This window comes from Carya illinoinensis, chromosome 7, assembly GCF_018687715.1.
Source record: "Carya illinoinensis cultivar Pawnee chromosome 7, C.illinoinensisPawnee_v1, whole genome shotgun sequence".
Classification (NCBI taxonomy): domain Eukaryota; kingdom Viridiplantae; phylum Streptophyta; class Magnoliopsida; order Fagales; family Juglandaceae; genus Carya; species Carya illinoinensis.
Window position 1 is genome coordinate 38,683,783 of NC_056758.1, and position 21,659 is coordinate 38,705,441.

Consider the following 21,659-nt stretch of genomic DNA (forward strand, 5'->3'; position numbering starts at 1 on the left):
ACAAGAATGTACATGAATTCTTCTTTTCGATCTTTTTTTAATCAAAAGAATCTTGAAATCTTGATCACGGCAAGTAATTATATATGACCCAATATCATGAAATTAATCAGGTCATGATCATGCTTTATTATATTTTCCTATAGTAACGAGAATATATAGAAGCTGGGAATATTGCATTATATATTAACCTAGATGTAATACTGATAACTAGTTACGAGAAAAAATATTATTTTCTTTTTATATAAAATTAACAAAATTAAAAGCACCTTTCGGATACTAGAGCTCGTGATCGATCACAAAGATAAAATATCCTGTTTCGAATAAAAGTGAATCATTTGCTTTTTATATAAAAAAAAATTAAATTAAATTAAATATTCTAACGGATCATGATCAAATGAATACACGTCAATTTGTGATATTATTTTTGTATGGTTTCTTTATAAATGTAACAGTTTTTTGACTCTATATATATTACTATTCAATCCACTTTTATTGCTCTCACACATACGAACAATTTCACCCGCTCAGTTAAAGATAAATATTAAATATTAAATTTACCTAGCTCTTCCTAGTTATCAGCTTATAAATTAGCTTTCCGGATAAGTTATGTCTTCACATGGTATTAGAGACAGGTTCATCCTCATTGATATTATATATATAAACATGTTCATGAAGTTGGCAATTATGGACAAGGTTTGAAAATTCTCTACTTTGGCTCTTCTGTTTCATTTCACAATCTACGTCACCATGATCGAGATGGTCCATCGCATGCATGAAGTGTCACACATCTACTGATCACCCTAATAATTCGTTTGGTTAAGCTTAGAGTAGCAATAGTAGTATTAATCGATCCGTGAATTAGAGTAGTGTTAATTTTATGATCAGATCATATAATGTTACGCTGGGCACAGCTAATATATATATATGAGTAATTAATTAATTAACTAATTGAAGTACGCAAATATATATAATTAAATATTATAAGTAGGATTATCTAGAAACACTATAAATTAAGTTTCGTTTATTCGATTAAAAATCACCATTAGACGCTTTCTAGCTAGTTCCTTCTACACGATCCATCGCCAACTTTTCAATGAATCATCATTGCAGAACACCCAATAATATTTATCGATCATGTCTCCATAATGCTGTGAATACTTGTGAGCCTGATCTTCATTTATTTATAAGTACTAGAGATCTTTAGCTGCTTAACCCCTTAAAAAGTCCGAGCCGGCCACTTTAAAAGATTTGGCCCAAAATAGAAAAAACAATCCTGCCCTGTTGCAGCAAACAACAATGGCTAAAAGAAACTGATCATACATTAATGATCAATATCTGGATTTTATGTTTGAAACCGATCGATTTCTAAGTTATAGGATCAACAATTCATCTGTCCGTCCAGACTTTACCTTATCATGTTTTGAAAGAATAAAATTCCCGATTAGATCAATTAATCCGATCATTGGATTGGACGTTTGTACTATATATATAATGAACTTTTGATTTTTTTTTCTTGAAAAAAATGCCCTCCGGCACCCAGATGGAAAAACCAGACGCAGCACAAGATGGATGTTTTTATTTTATTTTTTGAGACGTGACTGCAGGGAAAATGTTGCCATGGCTATGATTCATCAGGGACCCACAAATAGAGCCATAGTGCGAAACCCACTCGTGGCCACCACGCCCACTGGTCTCTATCCTCACTGGTCTGTAATTTTCTTTCCCCACTAGCTAAAACCTTGCAATAACCTGGATATCCCCGTTTCTTTTTCTTTTCTAGATTTTTGTGGAATTTAATATTTTGTGGAGGGCGGGGCAATTTGAACTTGCAGAGGTCGATCATCTTTCTGGCCGTCTGCCAACTTTCAGAGTTTGATCGAAAGTGTGTTATTGTTTTGTGTGTTTGGCAAGTACTACAATGGAGGGAGCTGGCTGTAAAGGTGCATGGGGTACGTATTAAGAACCGTGCCACACTTTGCTTGTAATTCTATCATCTGCCATCTGGAAAGTGGAAACAACTCTTTCAACTTTCTATATCATGAATTCATCTAAAGTTTACAATTACAACTAAGTGAATTTATTGCATTTATATATAATTAACCATGATCCACGTGAGTTGCAACGGTAATATATTAAATGTTTAATCTTAGTCTTCTTCAAGCACTTAAAATGAAGATGATATTTTCTAGTGTGTATATATATATATTACTCTAGATATAAAATGATTACATAAAAATGAATCTATAAAAGTGATGTAGCTTAATGTGATATATCATATTGTAAAATTATTTTTATAGTAAAGTACATCTAACGGATTCTATAAAACCACATCAATTTGTAAATTTATTTTGTGTAATTTTTTTTGTATATGTAGCATATATATATATATATATATATATTTGTGATGGGTTTTGTGTTTTGGCAGACGTTGTTGGTCAGTATAATTTGCAAGCTTTTATGAAAAATGGAAGTCAATTAATGTTAGTAACATTCGAGTTAATAAGGCTGCAAGGATGCAGGAAATGGTTTTAATAAATTGACAAATCATGTTTTTATTCATTATAAATGTTGTTATCTTTAATTATATTTTTTGTGCTGACATATTTTAAGGGGTAGATATGATGTGAAAAGTAATAATTGACAAGATTTAAGATAAATACTAATATTATTTTAATTAAATAATATAAATCAATTATATATAATAATATAATTATATATATATAAAAGGTGTACAATTCGAATGAAAATATATATATTATTTCCTAGTTGATAATACTGTCATTGAAAGATCAACTCAAATCATGTATGGTATCTCCTTTTACATTTGTTTTATTTGAAGGAATGAAAGCAAATGTACTTGGAGGGAACATGCCAAGAACATAATTATTGCAGTAATTTGTGCATCTTTGGAAGTCATGAAAAGATTGCTTATAATCGATTCTCTTTATTTGTCAAAATCAGAGTCCCCCCCCTCCTTTTTAATTTTTTTTGAGTGCCTATTGCACTAGAGTAGATGGTCCAAAGTATAATTGATTGTCTTGTAGTACCCACAAAGGAACGTTATATCTTACAATGTGACATTCCATTATCGAGGCTTCTCTAGCCGCCATTAATTATCGCTCGAAGGTTCTTTAATTTTCACGTTTCTTTTTAGCCAACCCTAATTAATATTGCATTTTTAGCATTGCGGTAAAACATAGAACTTATAGCTTTAGGGCTTAACTTATAGTTGAAGTATATGTTTGGAGTTGCAATAGAAAATATTACTTTTAACTGAATGCTTATAGTTTAGAGCTTAACGTAATAAACTTTACTATTAAATAATTATTTATTATTTGGGATCCGTATGTCTAAAACACATTCAAACATATTATATTTATTTGGAAACAAATTTAAAAAATACTTTTTGAGATATAAATGACATAAAAGGACAGATACTTGATAAAAATCAAATATTATAATAAAATAATAACAAAAGTAGTCTTATAAATTTTTCATTAATTATAATGAATAAAAAATCTATTCAATGATACATAAGTAATATGAGAAGAATGAAAAATATTGATAGATAAAGTCTTGAGTAGATTATACAAAAATAATGAAAAATATAGATAAGTAGAGTTGTCATTATGTTAAAATGATAATGGTCATTTTGTAATGTACATAGCACGGTAAAATAGGAACTATTTTTTATGAAGTGCTTCTCCAAAAACCATCACTTCGATGCTTTTGTTGAAACGTAGTTTTCTATTTTTTCTTTGTTTTAAAGTACTTTGATGTAAAACTACCAAACGAACAAATTTTATCATTTAAGTACTTTAAACCGTTCTACCGCAGTACTTTTTAGACCTCCCACCATGATCCCAAATAGGCCCTAAATAATAAGTTCTATTATTAAAATGTTATTTAATATTTGGTAACTATATGTTTCTATCACTTTCAAATATTTTATATTTATTTGAAAACAAATTTAAAAAAATGTTTTATAAGGAATAAATGATGATTATTTAATTTTTTTTAAATAATGATCATATTCTTAAAATTTTAAAAATTGTAATTATCTGAAAGTTATATAGATATTTTCACATATTAACAATTTTTTTCAAATTCAAATTATGTTCTATATTATCAGCAAAAATACGTTTGAGCTCAAACAAAAGCACATTTTAACTTATTTGAAATTTTAAAAAATATTTTAATATATAACACTCAAACAATATTTTTTTTATTATTATTAAAGAGCTTTTAAAACCGTTGAAGTATTTTTTTATACTCTTAACGTAATCTCAAATTGATTCTTAATTTCCATCAATTTAGTTTTACCGTTCCTATCAAAACACACAAAAACTGAAAAAATAAAATAAAAGAAGAAGAAGAAGGAGTGATTTTCCTTGAAAATTAATGTTCTGAGCGCAAACAACGGTCTCGAATGTTGATTTTTATTGGGTCTAGTAAAATAAGGGATCATCTTGGCATGAGGTCCGAATCAAAATGATGTACACATTTCATGCTAAGAACTCAAAAGTTGGTGAATAAAGTGAGTGAGGGAACCAATTTGGCAAATCATCGCTCAATTGAAAAAAAAAAACTTCCATATATTCCTCCACGTTAGGGCAAGGGATCGAAGCTTATTCGACATAATAAAGTCAATTTTCGATTTTTGATTTGATCACAGGCTTGCGCATGATATGATTAGATCTCTACCCACTCAATGACATGACTACCTGCAGTGTTTGAAAATTTAAAATACAAAAAAATGAAAAAAATATCAAGTTCGAAATTTATTCCAACTTTAGTCTATAGTCACGTGCTCTTATATTACCAAAACAGGTGACTCATAAATAATAAATAAATAAAAAACTTGTTATCTTTAGGCCGATACAAGGACAGCCGCAAATGATCCGTTAGGTTTCGTAACTAACTTCCAATATAAAATTTTCATCTAATTTTATTATTATATTTTTTAAATTTTTTATACAAAATATAATAAATAATTCAATTTTTTTTTAATCCTAATTCAATTTTTTTAAATTTTAAAATAATAATAATATTACAAAATAATATTTTAAACTTTCGTCGAAAATTAAAAATTTTCATCTCACTCCCCAATCCTTAAATCAGGTTTTCTTTTAGGAATTTCTACATTTTTTTCACAAAGAGAAATTCCATATTTATAATGAGAACTTTGACGTGTACATGTATTTTTTTTAGATCAAATAACCTTTAAGCTATTAAAATTATCACTTAACATGACTCGAAATATTAATTACAATCTAATCTGTATTCTAAATTAGAGAGTAAATGGTAATCTTAATATTCTGAATGCCATGTAACAAAATAGGTAATGAAATTGAACTCTGATGGGAATTGATCAGAAAATTGCAAAACTTTGATAAACAGCATTAACCCACTTTTTTGGGAATTGATTGGGCCTTTTCTTAGTTCACGACTAGTCCAACCCAAACTTTACAGAGGCTCAAGATTGGGCCTTATTAGCTATTGTTCGATTGCAGATCATCAAATTAAAATGTCCTTGCGAAGTGCACCCGAAATTTGCTTGATTGCCATACCAGCCCATCTCCCCTCAAGCCTCGATCTCCTGCCAATATGAACAAGTGGAGTTGCACGACTTAATTCAAGTATGTCTCATATTAAAATTTTCATTTTATCTATTTTTTTTAATTTTCAAACAAAAAAATAAAAAATAATTCGAATTTTTTAAATTTCAAAAAAGAAAATTTGAAATTATATTATAATAAAATTTTAATTTTATAATATTTTTTATTTAACATTTTCTCTTTCATTTTTCAAAATTTAAAAGATACTCAATTCAAACTATTTTACTATTATTCATAAATTATTTTATTATTATTCATAAAATTTCCATCTCATTTCAGTCTCCAAACGAGCCTAACTACACACGGAGGATAATAATACGAGTAATGCACTTTTTATCTTAGTTTTTATCATTTTTAATTATAATAAGTCACATTTCAACCAAGCCGTTTGAAAAATGTACTGTTTAAGGTGCCAAGATTTAGAATAGAGAGTAATATAAAAGAATTTGAACCCAGATGTGCTGAAAAAGAAAATGTTTATTAATCATAGTTACTGTAATATTAATCAAAGGATAAGGTAAAAAGCTCCTAATCCTTTGATCATATTAATTTACTAGATTTTCTTGGCCCATTTTTAGATGGCTTTTTCATTTATATATTAATTGTTTGGATGTCCATTGTCAAATACTTTGTCACGAATATAGTTGTAGTTGTAAGTGATTTATATACTTATATTTGCATTATCAATCACATTAATCGTGTCTAAAAATGTATTTGGATAAGTTAAACTCATTTGTATGAAAATATGTTGAAACAAACCGTATTTAGTATAACTCACTTTAGTTGATAATTAAATAGATTACATAGATGTTGTCGTGTTACTTGTTATATATATGAATTATGTCATCTTATGATTTTAGGAGTTGATTTGTTCAATTAAATCAGCTGTGTTTAATTTACCTATATAGCCAAATATAAATTTTATATACAATCATTGTTACGTACTTTTTTATATACTTTATTCATGCGATTAGTTACGTATTAAAAGAAAATTGATGCAGTTAATCATATTAATAAAATGTACAAAGAGTACATAATCAAATATTACACGATAGTAATGCTAAATATTATTATGAGTTATACAAGTATTGCACATTCATTTTAAAAAAGATTGAATCTGCTATTAAAAAATTAATTTTTTATACAAATATTCTTTTATTTATTTATTTTAAAAAATAATTTACAAATAAGTAATACTACATACAATCATAAGCTATACAAATATTATGCATCCCTTTTTTAAAAAATAAATTTTATTATTACAAAATTATGAGTTTTGCTATTTATAAGTATAGTATCACACTTTTTTTATTTTTTATTTTTATTTTTATTAAATTAATTAAATTTTTATATTTATTATTTATATACCAAATATTCGGTGGATAATAAAAAAAAGTGTACTGTGCGCTTATGTTTAGAATTTTTCCGTAAGAAAAGGCTGGACTCGTTACGTATAGGCTACGGCTTTTCAGGCCCGAAGCGGCATTGATAAATTGTAGGTTGATAAGATCCTCCGCTGCCTTCTGGGTCTTCCCCCTGTCCTCCTTTCTCACAATCTTCAACGCCCCGTTAAGCTATTTCCGCGGCAAATCCGTCTCTAGGACGAGCGGGGCGTTCAAGCTCATCAAGCTCACCCCCCCCCCCCCCCCCCCCCCCCCCCTGCCTTTCGAGTTTTCATCCTTCATCAGATTTATTCGATTCTTGATATCATCCATATACCTATAGAGAGAGAGAGAGAGAGATTAGATCGAGGAGTAGCGATGGACGGTATAATGAACAAGCTTCGGAACCTGGACGCGTACCCGAAAATAAACGAGGACTTCTACAGCCGCACGCTCTCCGGTGGCGTTATCACTCTCGCCTCCTCCATTGTCATGATCTTGCTCTTCATCTCCGAGCTCCGTAACTTTCTTCCCATTTCTAATTAGTCGCGCCCGTATATGCACTGTTTTGTCTTACGAGGGTTTCAATTTTTGTTCTCTATATTTCGATCTAGTTCTTTGCAAATGTTATACATACATAGATACAATTTCTTCGTGATCTGTTTAAATTGATTAATATAATACAGGCCTTGATATTGATAATTGTTTTTCCTATGCTGTAACGCTCAAGAGGCTGAGTCATTGGATAGTCAATTAGGACCAGGAGAAAAATCCACCAGGTTTTGTTCCTGCCATATTCTGATAAATTGGACTTGGTCTATTTTTTTGTGAAGAATATTTATTTCTTCGAATGATAAGAGTAAAACTAGAAAGTTTGAATGATAAATTGAGTAATTTTTTTGTTCTTTTTAAGTACGTCTGGCTGGGAAACAATGATCCACAACATTACGTAGTCAGAAGGTTCTAATTCTGGTCTGTTCTAAACTTTCTCGCAATTCAAAATGGTTTGAGGACTTTATAAACTTTTTTTGGTGCAATGACATACATAGGTTCACAACGTTGAGCCCTATTGCTTCATTCTTTGCGTCTCAATCACAAGTGACAAGGACAAAATCCAACTGATAAGATTATTCGGATGAATTAATACTTGGCTCTTAGGGTAATTAGTGTCTGATTTTTCAGAAGTCTAGTTGTGGTTACCCTAACAGCTTTGCTAGTTGTATGGCTGGTGTTGCTTCGATGTAGATAGATAATGTAGTGCTTTTGTTTCCTTCATCTATCTTTCCATTGGCCGGGTACCATTGATTAATTAGCAGAATTTGTGTTATTATTCTAAATTGCTAACTATGCCTTTTATTGTGCATTGCTTTCAGAATTGTATCTTCATTCTGTAACTGAAACAAAGCTCGTGGTAGATACTTCGAGAGGAGAAACGCTACGCATCAATGTAATGTTTGTATTTTCTGTTTAAAAATTCAATTTTTTTGTTATCTTTTTATAAACCCTAGAATCTTGCATAACCTTTCTTTGAGGTGCTGCTACAACCATTTTTTATGACACGAGGAGTTCCTTACTGTTCTTGAGGGCTCCTGATTCTCTTACTTAAAGCTCGGAATCTGCTTTCTTTCCTATTCAAACAAATTTTCTCAGATTTAAAAGATCTTATCCAGGATATGAAATTGATCCTACAGTTTTTCCTATATTATTAGGGTTATGTGATACACTTCAATTGTCCACTTAAGTTATTGATTCATGTTCCTCATGGTATTTTAAACTGCAGTTTGATGTTACCTTTCCTGCCCTCCCATGCTCTATACTCAGTCTTGATGCCATGGACATAAGTGGAGAGCAACATCTTGATGTGGTATGCCTTGCAAGAGTATTTTTTTCACTTTCTTCAATGGTTATGTGTGTACAATTCTGTTTACAAATTTGCCCACTTTCTTTCAAAAAATTAGTTGTAAATGCTGATGCTTCTGATTAAGCTTCCCTCCCTCTTCCCGTCTCTCTCATACATATGAAGATGCAGAAAAGCACAAAAGACTCTTGTGATCCTCTCAGTTAGAGCATGAGTGGGATTGATTGTTTGACTTATTTTGCTTGCAGAGACATGACATAATCAAGAAAAGATTAGATACTCTTGGAAATGTTATAGAATCAAGACAAGATGGAATTGGTGCTCCTAAGGTTGGTAATACAGTTTTCCTTGCAGTTTATTTCTTGGTACTAACACACACACACACACACACACACACACACACACACACATTAAAAATCGCTTCAAATTTCTACTGGATATACTGAGCTTTAAATTTGGAGCGTCTTATCTCCAACCTAGCATCGTTATGTTTGCTTGAGAAATTTGTGTTTTGCAACCCATGAGAGATGCAAAAAAATGAATTGGATCGATAAAATGTTACATGAAATGAATATTTTGCATTAAAAAAATCAGAAAAGGAACAATGTTGGAGCTGTTCACCCATAATATCAATGAAAAGCCATTTAGATTATGAATATTAGCCTGGAAAGTGAACAACCTGGGCACTCTGATTCTTTTTGAATAAAATTTCTTGGTTTTGATGTTATGTGGCTTTGTTTTGCAACTGGGATTACCTTAAAGTTATATCATGGAATTCAGTGAATTTTTCTCCTAATCAGTCCAGTAGTACATCGTCTTTGTTCTTTCTGCCAATTCAGTGATCCTTTTCCTCTTTGTTTCTCTCTACTTATTTCCTGGTCTGCTCGACTCAGATTGATAAGCCACTACAGAGACATGGTGGCAGGCTCGAGCACAATGAGACATACTGTGGCTCCTGTTATGGTGCAGAAACGGTATGCTTGTCTGTGGAGGCCCTTTTAGTGATTCAAAGTTTTTTAGTTTAGTCTTGGAAGCTCTATGTAGCTTGTTGAACATAAAATGTTGAAAGTTGTTGGTGCAATATGGGTATCATCGATTCTGTTTCCGTCACTGCAGGCAGATGAAGATTGTTGTAATACCTGTGAAGATGTTCGTGAAGCATATCGAAAGAAAGGTTGGGGAATGTCGAACCCAGATCTGATTGACCAGGTTCGTCTTTCATAGAAGCTTGTTTATCCATCCTCAATCTGCAAATATTTTGTAACAAGCTTTCAAGACTGGAAAAGTAGCTTGATACTGGAAGAATAACATGCCTTTATATACTTCTATTGTACTTGATGTGTATCTTTAATTTTCACCTTATTGGAGAACTTTTATGTGCAGAAAGAGATTTTTTTTAATCTTTTGATTTCCTTCCACTATCTGATCAGTACACACAATACTATTTTTTTTTTTTTGAAATATAATCAAGAAGTTTTATTCATAATAATAGGCAAAGCCCAGGTACACAGGGAGTCTACTTGAGAAATACCTAACTAGTACACACAATACTATTTGCTTCTTTAGTATGATATCTTAGTGTGGTGTGCTTGAGACAGAGTTTAAACACACCCCCCCCCCCCCCCCCCCCCCCCCCACACCCTTCTTCCTCCTCCTCCACCCAAACACTTTCCATCCAAATAAAGAAGAGATGGCTCCTAATTTCTCCCATTAGTTTGGTACTGGAAGCTGGAGGGATATCAACTGGCTAACAATGACTGAGGTTGAATAAAACATTTTTCTCCTAATACTGGGTGGTTTTTTTTTTTTTTTTTCAAAACAAAAGGAATAAAATGTTTTATTTGGTGCCTAAATTCCCTCATGCCTGCATTTTGCACTCCTCATAAATATGGCCTTGAAAGTATAAAGAGAAATGGCTACTAGTTATACCTTGCCTAATTTGGCGTGCTCAGTACTGTCATACATGATCAGATAAAAGTGGCTATTGCGTCTCCAGAACACTTGTACTCATATGGATCTTTGTGCAGTTATGTCCAGTAGATTATCATGGAGGAAAATGCCTCGATGAAATTATAGACAACGATTTCTGTTGCAAGTTTAATTTTTTACATGATTACTCTGAAAAAGCTTAATGCCACCTTTTACCGTGTTTAGGTCCTAACTTATTCGAAACTTTCCATATACTTTGAAGCTTTTACCATTGTTGATTAGGTTAGAACAAGCAACTGATTAGATCAAACTAGATTTGAAATCATGTTTTTAAACATCAAATTTCCTATTAAAACAGTTCTTTATGTTGTGATAAATTAAAATTGATTAGTATAGTTGTTGTTTTGGGGGGTGGGGGGCACACACGCATCAGGTTATAAGATTAATCTGGATCATATGAGACCAGAAGTACATGGTGTAGCAGTTCTCTGCAACTATTACCTGTTCAACTATCTAATTGGGACATTATAATTTGATCAATGCAATATTTGCATTAGATAATAAATATGTATCCATAAAAAAGATAATGAATACTTTAGTGGTGATAGTGCAAGATGTATTATATATAATACCAATAACATGTGACAATCAGTGCAAAAGAGAAGGTTTTCTACAAAGGATTAAAGACGAAGAAGGTGAAGGATGCAATATATATGGATTCTTGGAAGTCAATAAGGTGGCAGGAAATTTTCATTTTGCTCCTGGAAAAAGCTTCCATCAGTCGGGTGTTCATGTACATGATCTACTAGCATTTCAAAAGGATAGTTTTAATGTAAGTTATGAGCCTGATCTTTTCATTGATATGCTGTTGATATTAATCCATATATTTTTAAAAGTCTTCAAATGTCATGCTATTGTATTTCCTTTTATTTGACCTTTGTTATACTTTCTGGTAAGGCATCTGATAAATGTGCTATATGTGATACAGATAAGTCACAAGATCAATAGATTAACTTTTGGAGACTATTTCCCTGGTGTTGTGAATCCTCTGGATGGGTAGGCAATTTTTTTCCTTTCACCCTAGTCCAGTGAGCCATCCCTTGTACAAAAAACATAATCCAATTTTTGTATATTTGTCACATTGTATATATTAAAATAAAAATATTCTATTATGTACAAATTTCAGGGTGCAATGGACACACGAAACACCAATTGGGATGTATCAGTATTTCATCAAGGTTAGTGTCCTGGATGATTGCCTCGTGTTCTCATATAATGGAAGCCAAGCATTATGATGCCTCTCGATTTTATTTTGATTATTATACTCTCTAGGTTATTTGCCTTCTATAACCTCTTTATAAGTCACTTGATTCTCTTGGAGCATTTGCACCAAACTCAGGTCCGAAAGTATTTGGATAAAAGATATTGCTAAAAAGTTCTTGATGAAATCATTGAGAAACTCTTATCTGGTTTTAAGGAATTTTACAGATTTGCTTTATTTTCTAGGTTGTACCTACAGTATACTCAGATGTGAGTGGGCACACCATCCAGTCAAATCAGGTGCGGTTAAACTCACAGAAGCCATTAATTTATTATTTTGCTCTTGTATACAGAACATGACATGATACAAACTTGAATTTGATTTTGGCAGTTCTCGGTGACTGAACATTTTAGGAGTTCAGAACTAGGTCACTTTCAGTCCCTTCCAGGAGTATTTTTCTTTTATGATCTTTCTCCAATTAAGGTGGGTTTTCGCTTATGGCAATTCACAAGAAAGATCTTTCAATCAAATATACTCGGTGATGCTGGAACTATTGAAGAAAATTTTACCGTGTGATTCTGGTGCGTGGACTTTTACTTTTGGGCTCATTTTTATTGTATCTGGCTTGCACTCCGCAGGTAACTTTCACAGAGGGGCATATCTCATTTTTACACTTCCTAACAAATGTGTGCGCTATTGTTGGAGGTATTTCCAAAACATTCCCTTTGATTTCTCAATCTCAAATTTATTGAGAAAGAACGTTTATTTTTTTAATGTTTGATTTGATGCATAACAATGATGTTTGTCTGTTGTGTTCAGGAGTTTTCACCGTTTCAGGAATATTGGATTCATTTATATATCATGGTCAAAGGGCGATTAAGAAGAAGATGGAAATCGGTAAATTTAGTTGATGATTGATCTGGTTGGCAATTGGCGCTGCTGTATTTGGATATTTTGTCAGTAGATGGCTTTATGGAGAGGAGAGCTAAATTAAGAGGAGGTACTATCCAATCGACACTCCGTAATTTTGGCTGGGCCGCTTATGATCACAATTTACAGCTGAAACTGAAAGTATTCTCAATATATCTGTTTGGTCACTGAAGGTTAAATTCCCACTTGACAGCTCCTTTTTGCCCAGTCTTACCAGTTTGTAACTGCTCTGTTAATGTGACTTATCGGGGGAGGTTTCCTAGTGAGACATGTCGAGGATAAATCAGGCTTTTTCGAAAGATAATTGTGAATTATATTTATATATATTACATGTTGGAAAATGCTAGGGCCCCTCATTCTTACTGCTCATGAATTTTAATTTTTTTAATTTATTTATTTTTAATGGTTAAAGAAGTGATATTGTATATATATATATTTTTAATTTTTTCTTATGATTAAAGATGTTAAAAAAATCTTTAAAAGAAACTATCTTTAGATTATAGCTAACAGTATGGTACGCTCAATGGTAAATACTGGACGGCCACTATCATCATTGTTACATGTTTTGTCCTTGCCGAAGGGGAAGACTGTAATAGTCCTTTTGTTTTGTCGACTTTCCCCTGACCTCCAACACCATTATTTTCAATATAGTTTATCATGGGCATTGCTACAAACTCTAATTCGAAGGACAGTTTAGTTTCGTGTCATTTTTTTTTTTTTTTGGGAGAAGGGGATTTGTGGACTTAAGGTTAAATAGGTTACAATAGTTATTTTCCATAACCTATACTCCAGTTGCATCTTTTCTGATTGTAGAGCATTAAGAGTTGCTGGTTAATTTATGGTTAACAACTCAATGGGACGAGGAAATGCATTTAAAGCATGGGTTTCATTTAGTTTTACAATATAAATGAGATAAGATATTTTGTTAAAAGTTAAATAAAATCTTGTTATAAGATAATTTTTTAATATTAGTTTTGTTTTGAGATTTGAAAAAGTTGAATTGTTTATTATATTTTGTATGAGATTTTAAAAAAGTAATAACAATGAGATAAGATGCGATAATTTAAATTTAGATAAACAAATGAAACCTAAAAAAAACCACACTCGAAATCAAGTATCAAGGGTAAAAAAAAAATATTGGTGTTATTTATTTATTTTTTTAAATATTTTTTAACAGTCTTAGTTATTAAAATATATATATATATACAATTTTATTAATATTCAATTCCTTAATCATAAAGTAAGAAAATAAAAATTAAAAAAAATTAAAATATTTGAACTGTAATTTTGAACGATAATATTGAAAGATTAAGTAATATTTTTGAAAAAAGTTATGCATCAAAGTATTAAAAACTTATATTTATACTACTATTGATCAAACTACATATTGAATTACATCTGAATCAAATTCTTATTAATTAAATATGAGCCACATATTTTTAAAAAATACCCTACAAATAAATATCTCTTCCTTAACGTGTGTGACTCATTTTTTTCCGAGGGACGAGGCCAACAGAAGTTGCAAAAATGGGGAAAAAAATCAAAACAAAAATAAACAGAGCCCAAGATACGGCCCAACTTGCCCGATACAGTTGGGCCAACGATAATAAATTGACCGAAGAGAAACGGCGCTAGGGTTTTCGTCAGCTCGCCTCCCTACAATACATATAAACCCGAGAAACCCTAACAAAGCTTCGTGCGGCCGAGCAAGCGATACGACAGAGAGATAGGCTTAGCTTCATTTCGTCGGCGAGGCTGTAAGTTCCCCCCACTTTTTATTTCACTTTTTTGATCATTTCGTTTCAATTGAGACTCCATCTTTCTCCAACTCTCTATTTGGTTGCTGAGAATACTGACTTTTGGTTAAGAAAATCTAAACTGGTTTTCTGCAAATTCCAAGGTATAAGCGCATATATATTGCCTTTTGACCTTTTTGTTCTGCCCCATTTCCAGATCTATGCGTTTTACTGCTATCCAGAGTTATCATAGTCCCATTTATGAATTGGGTGATGCTGTTTAAGATTTTTTCGGGGATGAAGTTTTTGATTGTATGTCTCGAGTAGCTTCTGTTTGGTTTCTGAGAAAAAAGTGGGGAAATAGACGGAAAGGGAATTTTATTTTTTAATCCAATTATGTTTCATTTTCCCAAATAGTCGAATAACCTGGCTATTAAGTGCTTCCTTTATGGCCATAAGAATAGAAAAAAAATGCTTGGTCGAACATCACGTGAGAAGTGTACGAAATGATGATATACTATGTATTTCGAAATGATGGTAGCATTGTTCGTCGAACTATTTAGAGCATTCTATGGGGTTAAAACAGCGCCTGAAGAAGATTAAATATCGTATGCTGCATAAGCTGTATCACGTCCATTTTTTGTAATAGCCCTGTTTTTACTGATGCATATTGTTTGTTCTTTGGAACAATGATGTGTAAAAAGAACGTAGTTAGAAGTACATGGTTTGTTGCACGGACCACGAAAAGCAGGTTTGAACTTCCATTTGAGGGTGCATCTTAACGTATATATATGAAACAAATTCTGTTTGCATCTAACAGCATTTCTCAGTTTTAGTTTAGAAGACGTCACTTGGACCCCTGTAACATACATTAATGTCCAAGTACAAGATAAAGATTATTTTTTGATCTTTCACTGTGTGGATTGCACTTAGTTCAGAGATTTTCTTTGCTCCATGTACCATATACTCATGGTGTTAACTGTATGTTTATTATTTGAAGTTATATCTCAGTCATTCCATGGCTTTACAGGTAAGAAATGGTTAAGCACAACAATGTTATCCCTAATGGTCACTTTAAGAAACAATGGCAGAATTCTGTAAAGACCTGGTTTAATCAACCAGCTCGGAAACACAGAAGAAGAATTGGTGAGTATTTTTTCCCTTTTAGGGATGTTGTTCCCCATTTCTGGTACTGAAGTGCTACATTTTGATTGTTCACTCATAAAAACGCCATGCATGTATCCTTGGAGGCAAAAACTTTTGTTTGGAGATGGAAGTTTTGACTGACTTTTGATCTGTTCTGTATAATAACTATCAGCTCGCCAGAAGAAGGCTGTCAAAATTTTCCCCCGTCCAACTTCTGGACCTCTTCGTCCTATTGTACATGGGCAGACATTGAAGTATAACATGAAAGTAAGGGCTGGGAGGGGCTTTTCTCTTGAAGAATTGAAGGTGGGGTGTCTTGAATGTCAACTTTACTGTCTGTTAAAGTTTGGTTTACCCTATACTGACTTGTTAATACACTGGTCAGTTTATTTGGAATATTTCCATGTTCGCTGAACTCACAATCCTTGAAAATCAAGTTGTAGTCAGTAGGATGCATTCTGCTTCTAAATCTCCATAGATTTTTCTAGCGAATGGTTTTTTGAAGATAGTCTTTAAAGATAATAGTTGTTCTCTTGCAACCAAACAGAGGGTTGAATCCAGTATTCCCTTTCCTCTTGCAGTCATGCTTAGTATATGTCAGCTTTGTATTGTTCTTTATGTTGTTACGATATTGAGAGCTTTTTGTAATCCAGCAAACATTTTTTTCATATAAACAGGCTGCTAACATCCCCAAGAAACTTGCCCCAACTATTGGGATAGCAATTGATCATCGCAGGAGGAATCGCTCCCTGGAGAGTCTTCAGGCGAATGTGCAGAGGCTGAAGACATACAAGGCAAAGTTGGTTGTCTTCCCAAGGCGTGCTCGCAGCAAATCTAAGGTTGGCTTATGGCTGAACTTCTACGATTGGACAATAGTTTTTTGCTAGCGTTGCACATCTAACTCTCGTACCTTTATTGCAGGCTGGTGATTCTGCACCTGAGGAGCTTGCAACTGCAACCCAGGTCCAAGGCCCATACTTGCCCATAGTACGTGAGAGGCCATCTGTTGAGCTGGTGAAGATTACTGAAGAGATGAAATCATTCAGGGCATATGACAAACTTCGCATTGAACGGACCAACACGCGCCATGTTGGTGTTAGGATGAAGAGAGCTGCAGAAGCTGAAAAGGAAGAGAAGAAATAGTTTTGGTTCAATGCCATCAAGAAGCAGCCTTTGGAACTTCTAATGTTGAAAGGCGTTTTGCATTTTTGGTTTTACACATTTATCTGGACTCTTGAAACTTTTTATTTTAGGTTGTTTAAGGTCCGTTGAATTGATGAATTTTCAGGGCTTGGTTATGTTGACCTCTATTTGGTAATGGTTCTGCGTCCTTTCTTGGAATGATTACACTTTAGTGCCGTCGTTTGTAGTGTTGGATGAGATTTTGGAGTTTGAAATAGCTTAGTTAAGATGCACTTGGGTGGGGAATTTTAGCAAGCTACGGTCTTCATTTAGGGCATCTCACTTCGATCAGAAGTGTTCTTAAATTGATTGGCTCCCTGGGCTCCGCTTCAATTTGATGTTGTGGTTGAACTCGTTTAATATGTGTAGAATTTTAAAAATGGTGGAATTTGTGAGTTTTATTTATGGGGGAGCTTGGTAAAGGTTATTTAGTTTTTATGTTTTATGAATCGCCTTGAGCGTGGAAAATATATTAATGCAGTATGTATGCATTTACAGCATCCTAAATTGTTTTTCTGCTTTTTCCCTTTCCCATTCAGTTTTTTGCATTATCAAAAAACGGAAACTCGTAAATAGTGTATGGCAGTCACCATCGCTAACTCAGTCTGTGTTCATATATTCAACGGTCTGCTATTATTGACCCGTAACGCAATACTTGCATTATTACCTTCTCCTAAGGGTCAGACGGTGCAGACACCACTGGCTGGATGCCAAAAGATTCACGGGGACGGGTGAGAGCGACGATAACATTGATATATAGACCGGTATATTAACTGATGTTCTACACCATATTATGAGTTAATTACCAGTGCGTTTACAGTTCAATCTTGTACATTTTAAAGTGTGCATGTCTAGCGAATTAATCAAATACGCCGAGTAAACCATTTTGGAGTCGCAGGCTGCATATATGCGAATGATATCTATCTAACGTCTGCAGCTTCTCATATTCTGGAATGATCAAGAATTAGGAAATTTTATTTAATTAATTTTTGTCATCACTAGGTCAGTTCCAGGTTCGTAGAGGACAAAATATATATAACGAGACATGTCAGAAACAGTGTAAAGCAACCACCACGTGTACACTTAATAGCCAAACAACCAGGGCATTTTTTTTTTCTTTTCGGTTTTGTTCGAGCAGGCTGTGCATGTACTAATTCACTATGTCATCAGACGCACCCCTGGACGGAAAATGATCGGCGACGGGTCTGAGGAAGGATACCAGGTTCCCATAAACATGGTCAGAAGCCAGCTTTGATTAATCAGTACTTCAAGGCCTGAAAAGATTGTTCCAAAATGGGTCAATCACGAGAGGATCTTTGATGTTCCTTTTCTTTTAGGCAGGAGGGATATTTGGTGAGAAATATATAGAGGAATGTTACTAATAGTTGTGTAATTGTAAACGCCGTGTAATCATTTTAAAAAAGAATGAGGTCCACGATTAAAAAGTTAGTTTTTTTTTCATGTGAATTCCATATTAATTTATTTTTTTCAAAACGATTGCATGCCGCTTGCACAACTACAACTGCAAATATCATTTATCAAATATATATATCAAGAGCTGTCATTTGTGAGAGCAATCAGTGTCATAGTAAGAAATTGTAGCTTAAAAAGTAAGAGTGCCAGAACAGTTCAATCTATGACATGTCACACGACATTCTGGTTCCTCTGTCATTTGCCGTGGGGGTAACAGCTGAACGCCATATTGGCAGGTCTATATGTTCATGTTGCCAAGAAATAAACGATTCTAATAAGCTTTTATTGATATAATGACTGACATTGACCTGGAGCACTTACAGCCTTACAGGAGGATTCTTCTCCATGTGTTATTGATCAGCCAAAAAACTTTTTGCCTGAATTTCCAAAATTAAGCAAACCTTTCAATTTTCTATTATCGTCCGGACAGGGAGAATGCCGTTTTTGTTAAACGTAGTTTAGCAAATGAGACTTTGAAATGTGGGAGGGAGAGAGGTCAAGACTTCTAAAGGAATATATCCTAAAAGAAAAGAAAAGCACCTTCTTTTTAATACAGCCAACACACTGTCAACGTGGAAGTTTTAACAACTTATACGTACCAAAACTCATACCTTAGAAGCCCTAACCCAAGTTCCATCTATCCAATCTAGGCGGGGTCTTAAGGCAGAGTGCTGAAACTCCTCTTCGTCTTTCGTGCCCTTGAAGTAAACTTTGTACCTTGAGCCCTTGAGAACCCTGGAAATCACACCCTCCCACCAACCATCATTGTAAAAAGCATCAACTTCTTCATTCAAATTGAAATCACAAGCCATGACAATTTCAGGAGGCGGCGGCCTTATGTGCTGTATATCAACCTCTTCTCTCAAAAAGTTTGTGTCATCTTCTGTTCTCAGGCTCCGGTACTCAATGAGGTATTTTTCCTGTCCTATAGCATTGAGAACGGTTGCAGCAAACCAAGCACCTTGAAATCCATCTTCGTCACTGCTTACCTCCACTGGTGTTCCTTTCTTAAACTTTTTCATCGTTGCCCTGCTTGAATTTGCGTCTTTCTTGATCGACCATTCCTGCAGTCTAGGATTTGAGAACATTGAACTAAACAAGAAAGAGGAACCCACAAAGATAGAATAAAAGTAACATAACAAAAAGGTAATTTGCCATGACTATTAGTTCAGAAAGACTGTAGAGGCTCCGCATTCAAAATACTGATTTTTACAGGTTTTTCTGGATCCCCTTGTTGCTTGTTGTATTAAGGCATTCTTACGCACACAGGTCCCAAGCCTGAAACAAGTGAGAGAATATTTTCTTACGCACAAAACATGTTCTTCAATGCTTATTGAAATTAAACAGTTACAGGATTAGCCAGGAGAGAGAGAGAGAGAGAGAGAGAGAGAGAGAGAGAGAGAGAGAGAGAGAGAGAGAGAGAGAGAGAGAGAGAGAGAGAGAGAGAGGCGCGCGCACGCACACAAGCAGGCGCATTATCACTTTGACTGTGCATGGTCAATAAGAAGAAAGCCATCAGCTAGTTCTTACAACTTGTTCATTTTTAATTTCGGAGAGAGATCTCTCCGGCTCTTTACCTGAATTAGAGGTCAAATTCTGAGAGAGAAGGATATTCTTAAATATTAGTGAGTCCAAATTATCCGGAAAGCGACGAAATTCATATGTTGGGTCTATGCCGAGAATCGAAGAAGATCCCGTTGAAAGCCAGCGCCTACTAGAGAAAAAGGGAGAAACAGGAACAATAAAGAAGACAACGAGAGTTCAGTCAAGAAGGTTAATAACAATTAATATTTTATGTGGATGGAAACCCAATCTATCGGTGAGAGGAAAATTGTTCTTTATAATTGGCTATTTCTCGTGCGAGTCTAACCCAACTATGACTATGAGTCTCACTATAGCTAACAGCCTCAAAACAATCAATAAAATTGTTCTTTGATGAACAGATTAATACTTCGCAGATTTCCCTTCATTGGATGAGGAAAAGAAACCAACTTAGGTTGAAAAAATAAAATAAGGAATCTTACCCTAGGTGGAAGCCAAGTTCCCTCAACCCACTCCCGATGATGCCTTAGCTCCTCGGCCTGAAACGAAAACTGCTGCTGCGCAAACCTAAAGTAAACCCAGTACGTCGGACCCTCAGCGACCTCAGTGATAACTCCTTCCCACCATCCGCCGCTAAAAAACGCGTCGACCTCGTCCCCAAAATCGAAACTGTAATCGTGTTCTGGTGGAGGGAAGGGCCTTAAGAGCGCCAGATCAACCTCTTCCCTCAAGGATTCATCGTTTTCCTGTAGATTCTTGTATTCAACCACGAACTTGTTGCTTTCGGATGGCCCAGCGATTATCGTCGCGGGGAATAGCGTGCCGCGTAGGTCGTGGTCCACACTGGTGGCCTCGACCTCGGCTCCTATCTTAAGGTAAGACCGAGCCGGGTTTGCCTTGCTGCTAGCCATCAAGACTTCAGGATTTTCCTTCTCTTGTTCAACTTCTTTAGGGTTTCGGGGTTGGCGAAGGAGAACTTTAAAGTTTAAAGTTCCACCATGATAAGAGGCCGTGCATGCATTCTAATTCCCATATCAGAATAAATATGGTATCGGAGGTCGGGTCCACAACTTTTTATTGGACACAATTATCCTGGTCTGGAAATATAGCATTACTCTTATATTATTTTTGTTGTTATTTGTCCTACAGGTTCTTGCTCAATTAAGCCACTTTATTTTTTAATCTCGAGAAAATTCAAAAAGTAAGATAATGCTGTTTATATAAAAGAATTATATAAAAATAATTTTACAAATTGATGTAATTTCATCTGATTTATTAAATCTACTTTATAATAAAAATAACTTTATAATTTGACGAATCACATAAAATCATATCAGTTTATAAGATTATTTTTATGTAATCCTTTTATTTCTAGAGTATTTTCTTAAAAATAATCATTTAATTTTTAGTTTCAACCATTATTTCAAATTATATAGTTGAAATATTTATGATGTCAACATTTTTTACTCTCAACATAATATTTATCATTAAAATATTTATTATATTTTTAAAGATTGTATAAATCAGATTTCAAGCATTGAATTCAAAAGCAATTGTTGAGATTAAAGGATTATAGACATATGTAAAAATTAGGACATCCTA

General features: G+C 33.7%; 3 protein-coding genes across 3 annotated transcripts; 2 read left to right on the forward strand and 1 right to left on the reverse strand.

Moving 5' to 3' along the window:
• The first annotated feature begins 7,094 nt into the window (after nucleotides 1-7,094).
• Nucleotides 7,095-13,319, forward strand: LOC122315407 (endoplasmic reticulum-Golgi intermediate compartment protein 3-like). The gene is made up of 13 exons (XM_043131282.1): nucleotides 7,095-7,520; nucleotides 8,374-8,447; nucleotides 8,781-8,864; nucleotides 9,107-9,187; nucleotides 9,752-9,832; nucleotides 9,975-10,067; nucleotides 11,440-11,619; nucleotides 11,776-11,843; nucleotides 11,974-12,025; nucleotides 12,294-12,347; nucleotides 12,439-12,531; nucleotides 12,687-12,753; nucleotides 12,868-13,319. The coding sequence occupies exons 1-13, from the start codon at nucleotides 7,379-7,381 to the stop codon at nucleotides 12,957-12,959; spliced, it is 1,161 nt and encodes a 386-aa protein (XP_042987216.1). The 5' UTR covers nucleotides 7,095-7,378; the 3' UTR covers nucleotides 12,960-13,319.
• A 1,264-nt stretch (nucleotides 13,320-14,583) lies between these two features.
• LOC122315409 (60S ribosomal protein L13-1-like) lies at nucleotides 14,584-17,178 on the forward strand. The gene is made up of 5 exons (XM_043131285.1): nucleotides 14,584-14,735; nucleotides 15,745-15,860; nucleotides 16,033-16,166; nucleotides 16,538-16,699; nucleotides 16,782-17,178. The coding sequence occupies exons 2-5, from the start codon at nucleotides 15,752-15,754 to the stop codon at nucleotides 17,001-17,003; spliced, it is 627 nt and encodes a 208-aa protein (XP_042987219.1). The 5' UTR covers nucleotides 14,584-14,735; nucleotides 15,745-15,751; the 3' UTR covers nucleotides 17,004-17,178.
• Nucleotides 17,179-17,584: 406 nt separating this feature from the next.
• LOC122315408 (protein AGENET DOMAIN (AGD)-CONTAINING P1-like) lies at nucleotides 17,585-21,129 on the reverse strand. The gene is made up of 3 exons (XM_043131284.1): nucleotides 20,540-21,129; nucleotides 19,127-19,579; nucleotides 17,585-18,316 (listed from the first exon to the last, which is right to left on the reverse strand). Exons 1-3 carry the CDS (start codon nucleotides 20,966-20,968, stop codon nucleotides 18,302-18,304), a joined length of 897 nt encoding a protein of 298 aa, XP_042987218.1. The 5' UTR covers nucleotides 20,969-21,129; the 3' UTR covers nucleotides 17,585-18,301.
• Between the last annotated feature and the right edge of the window lie 530 nt (nucleotides 21,130-21,659).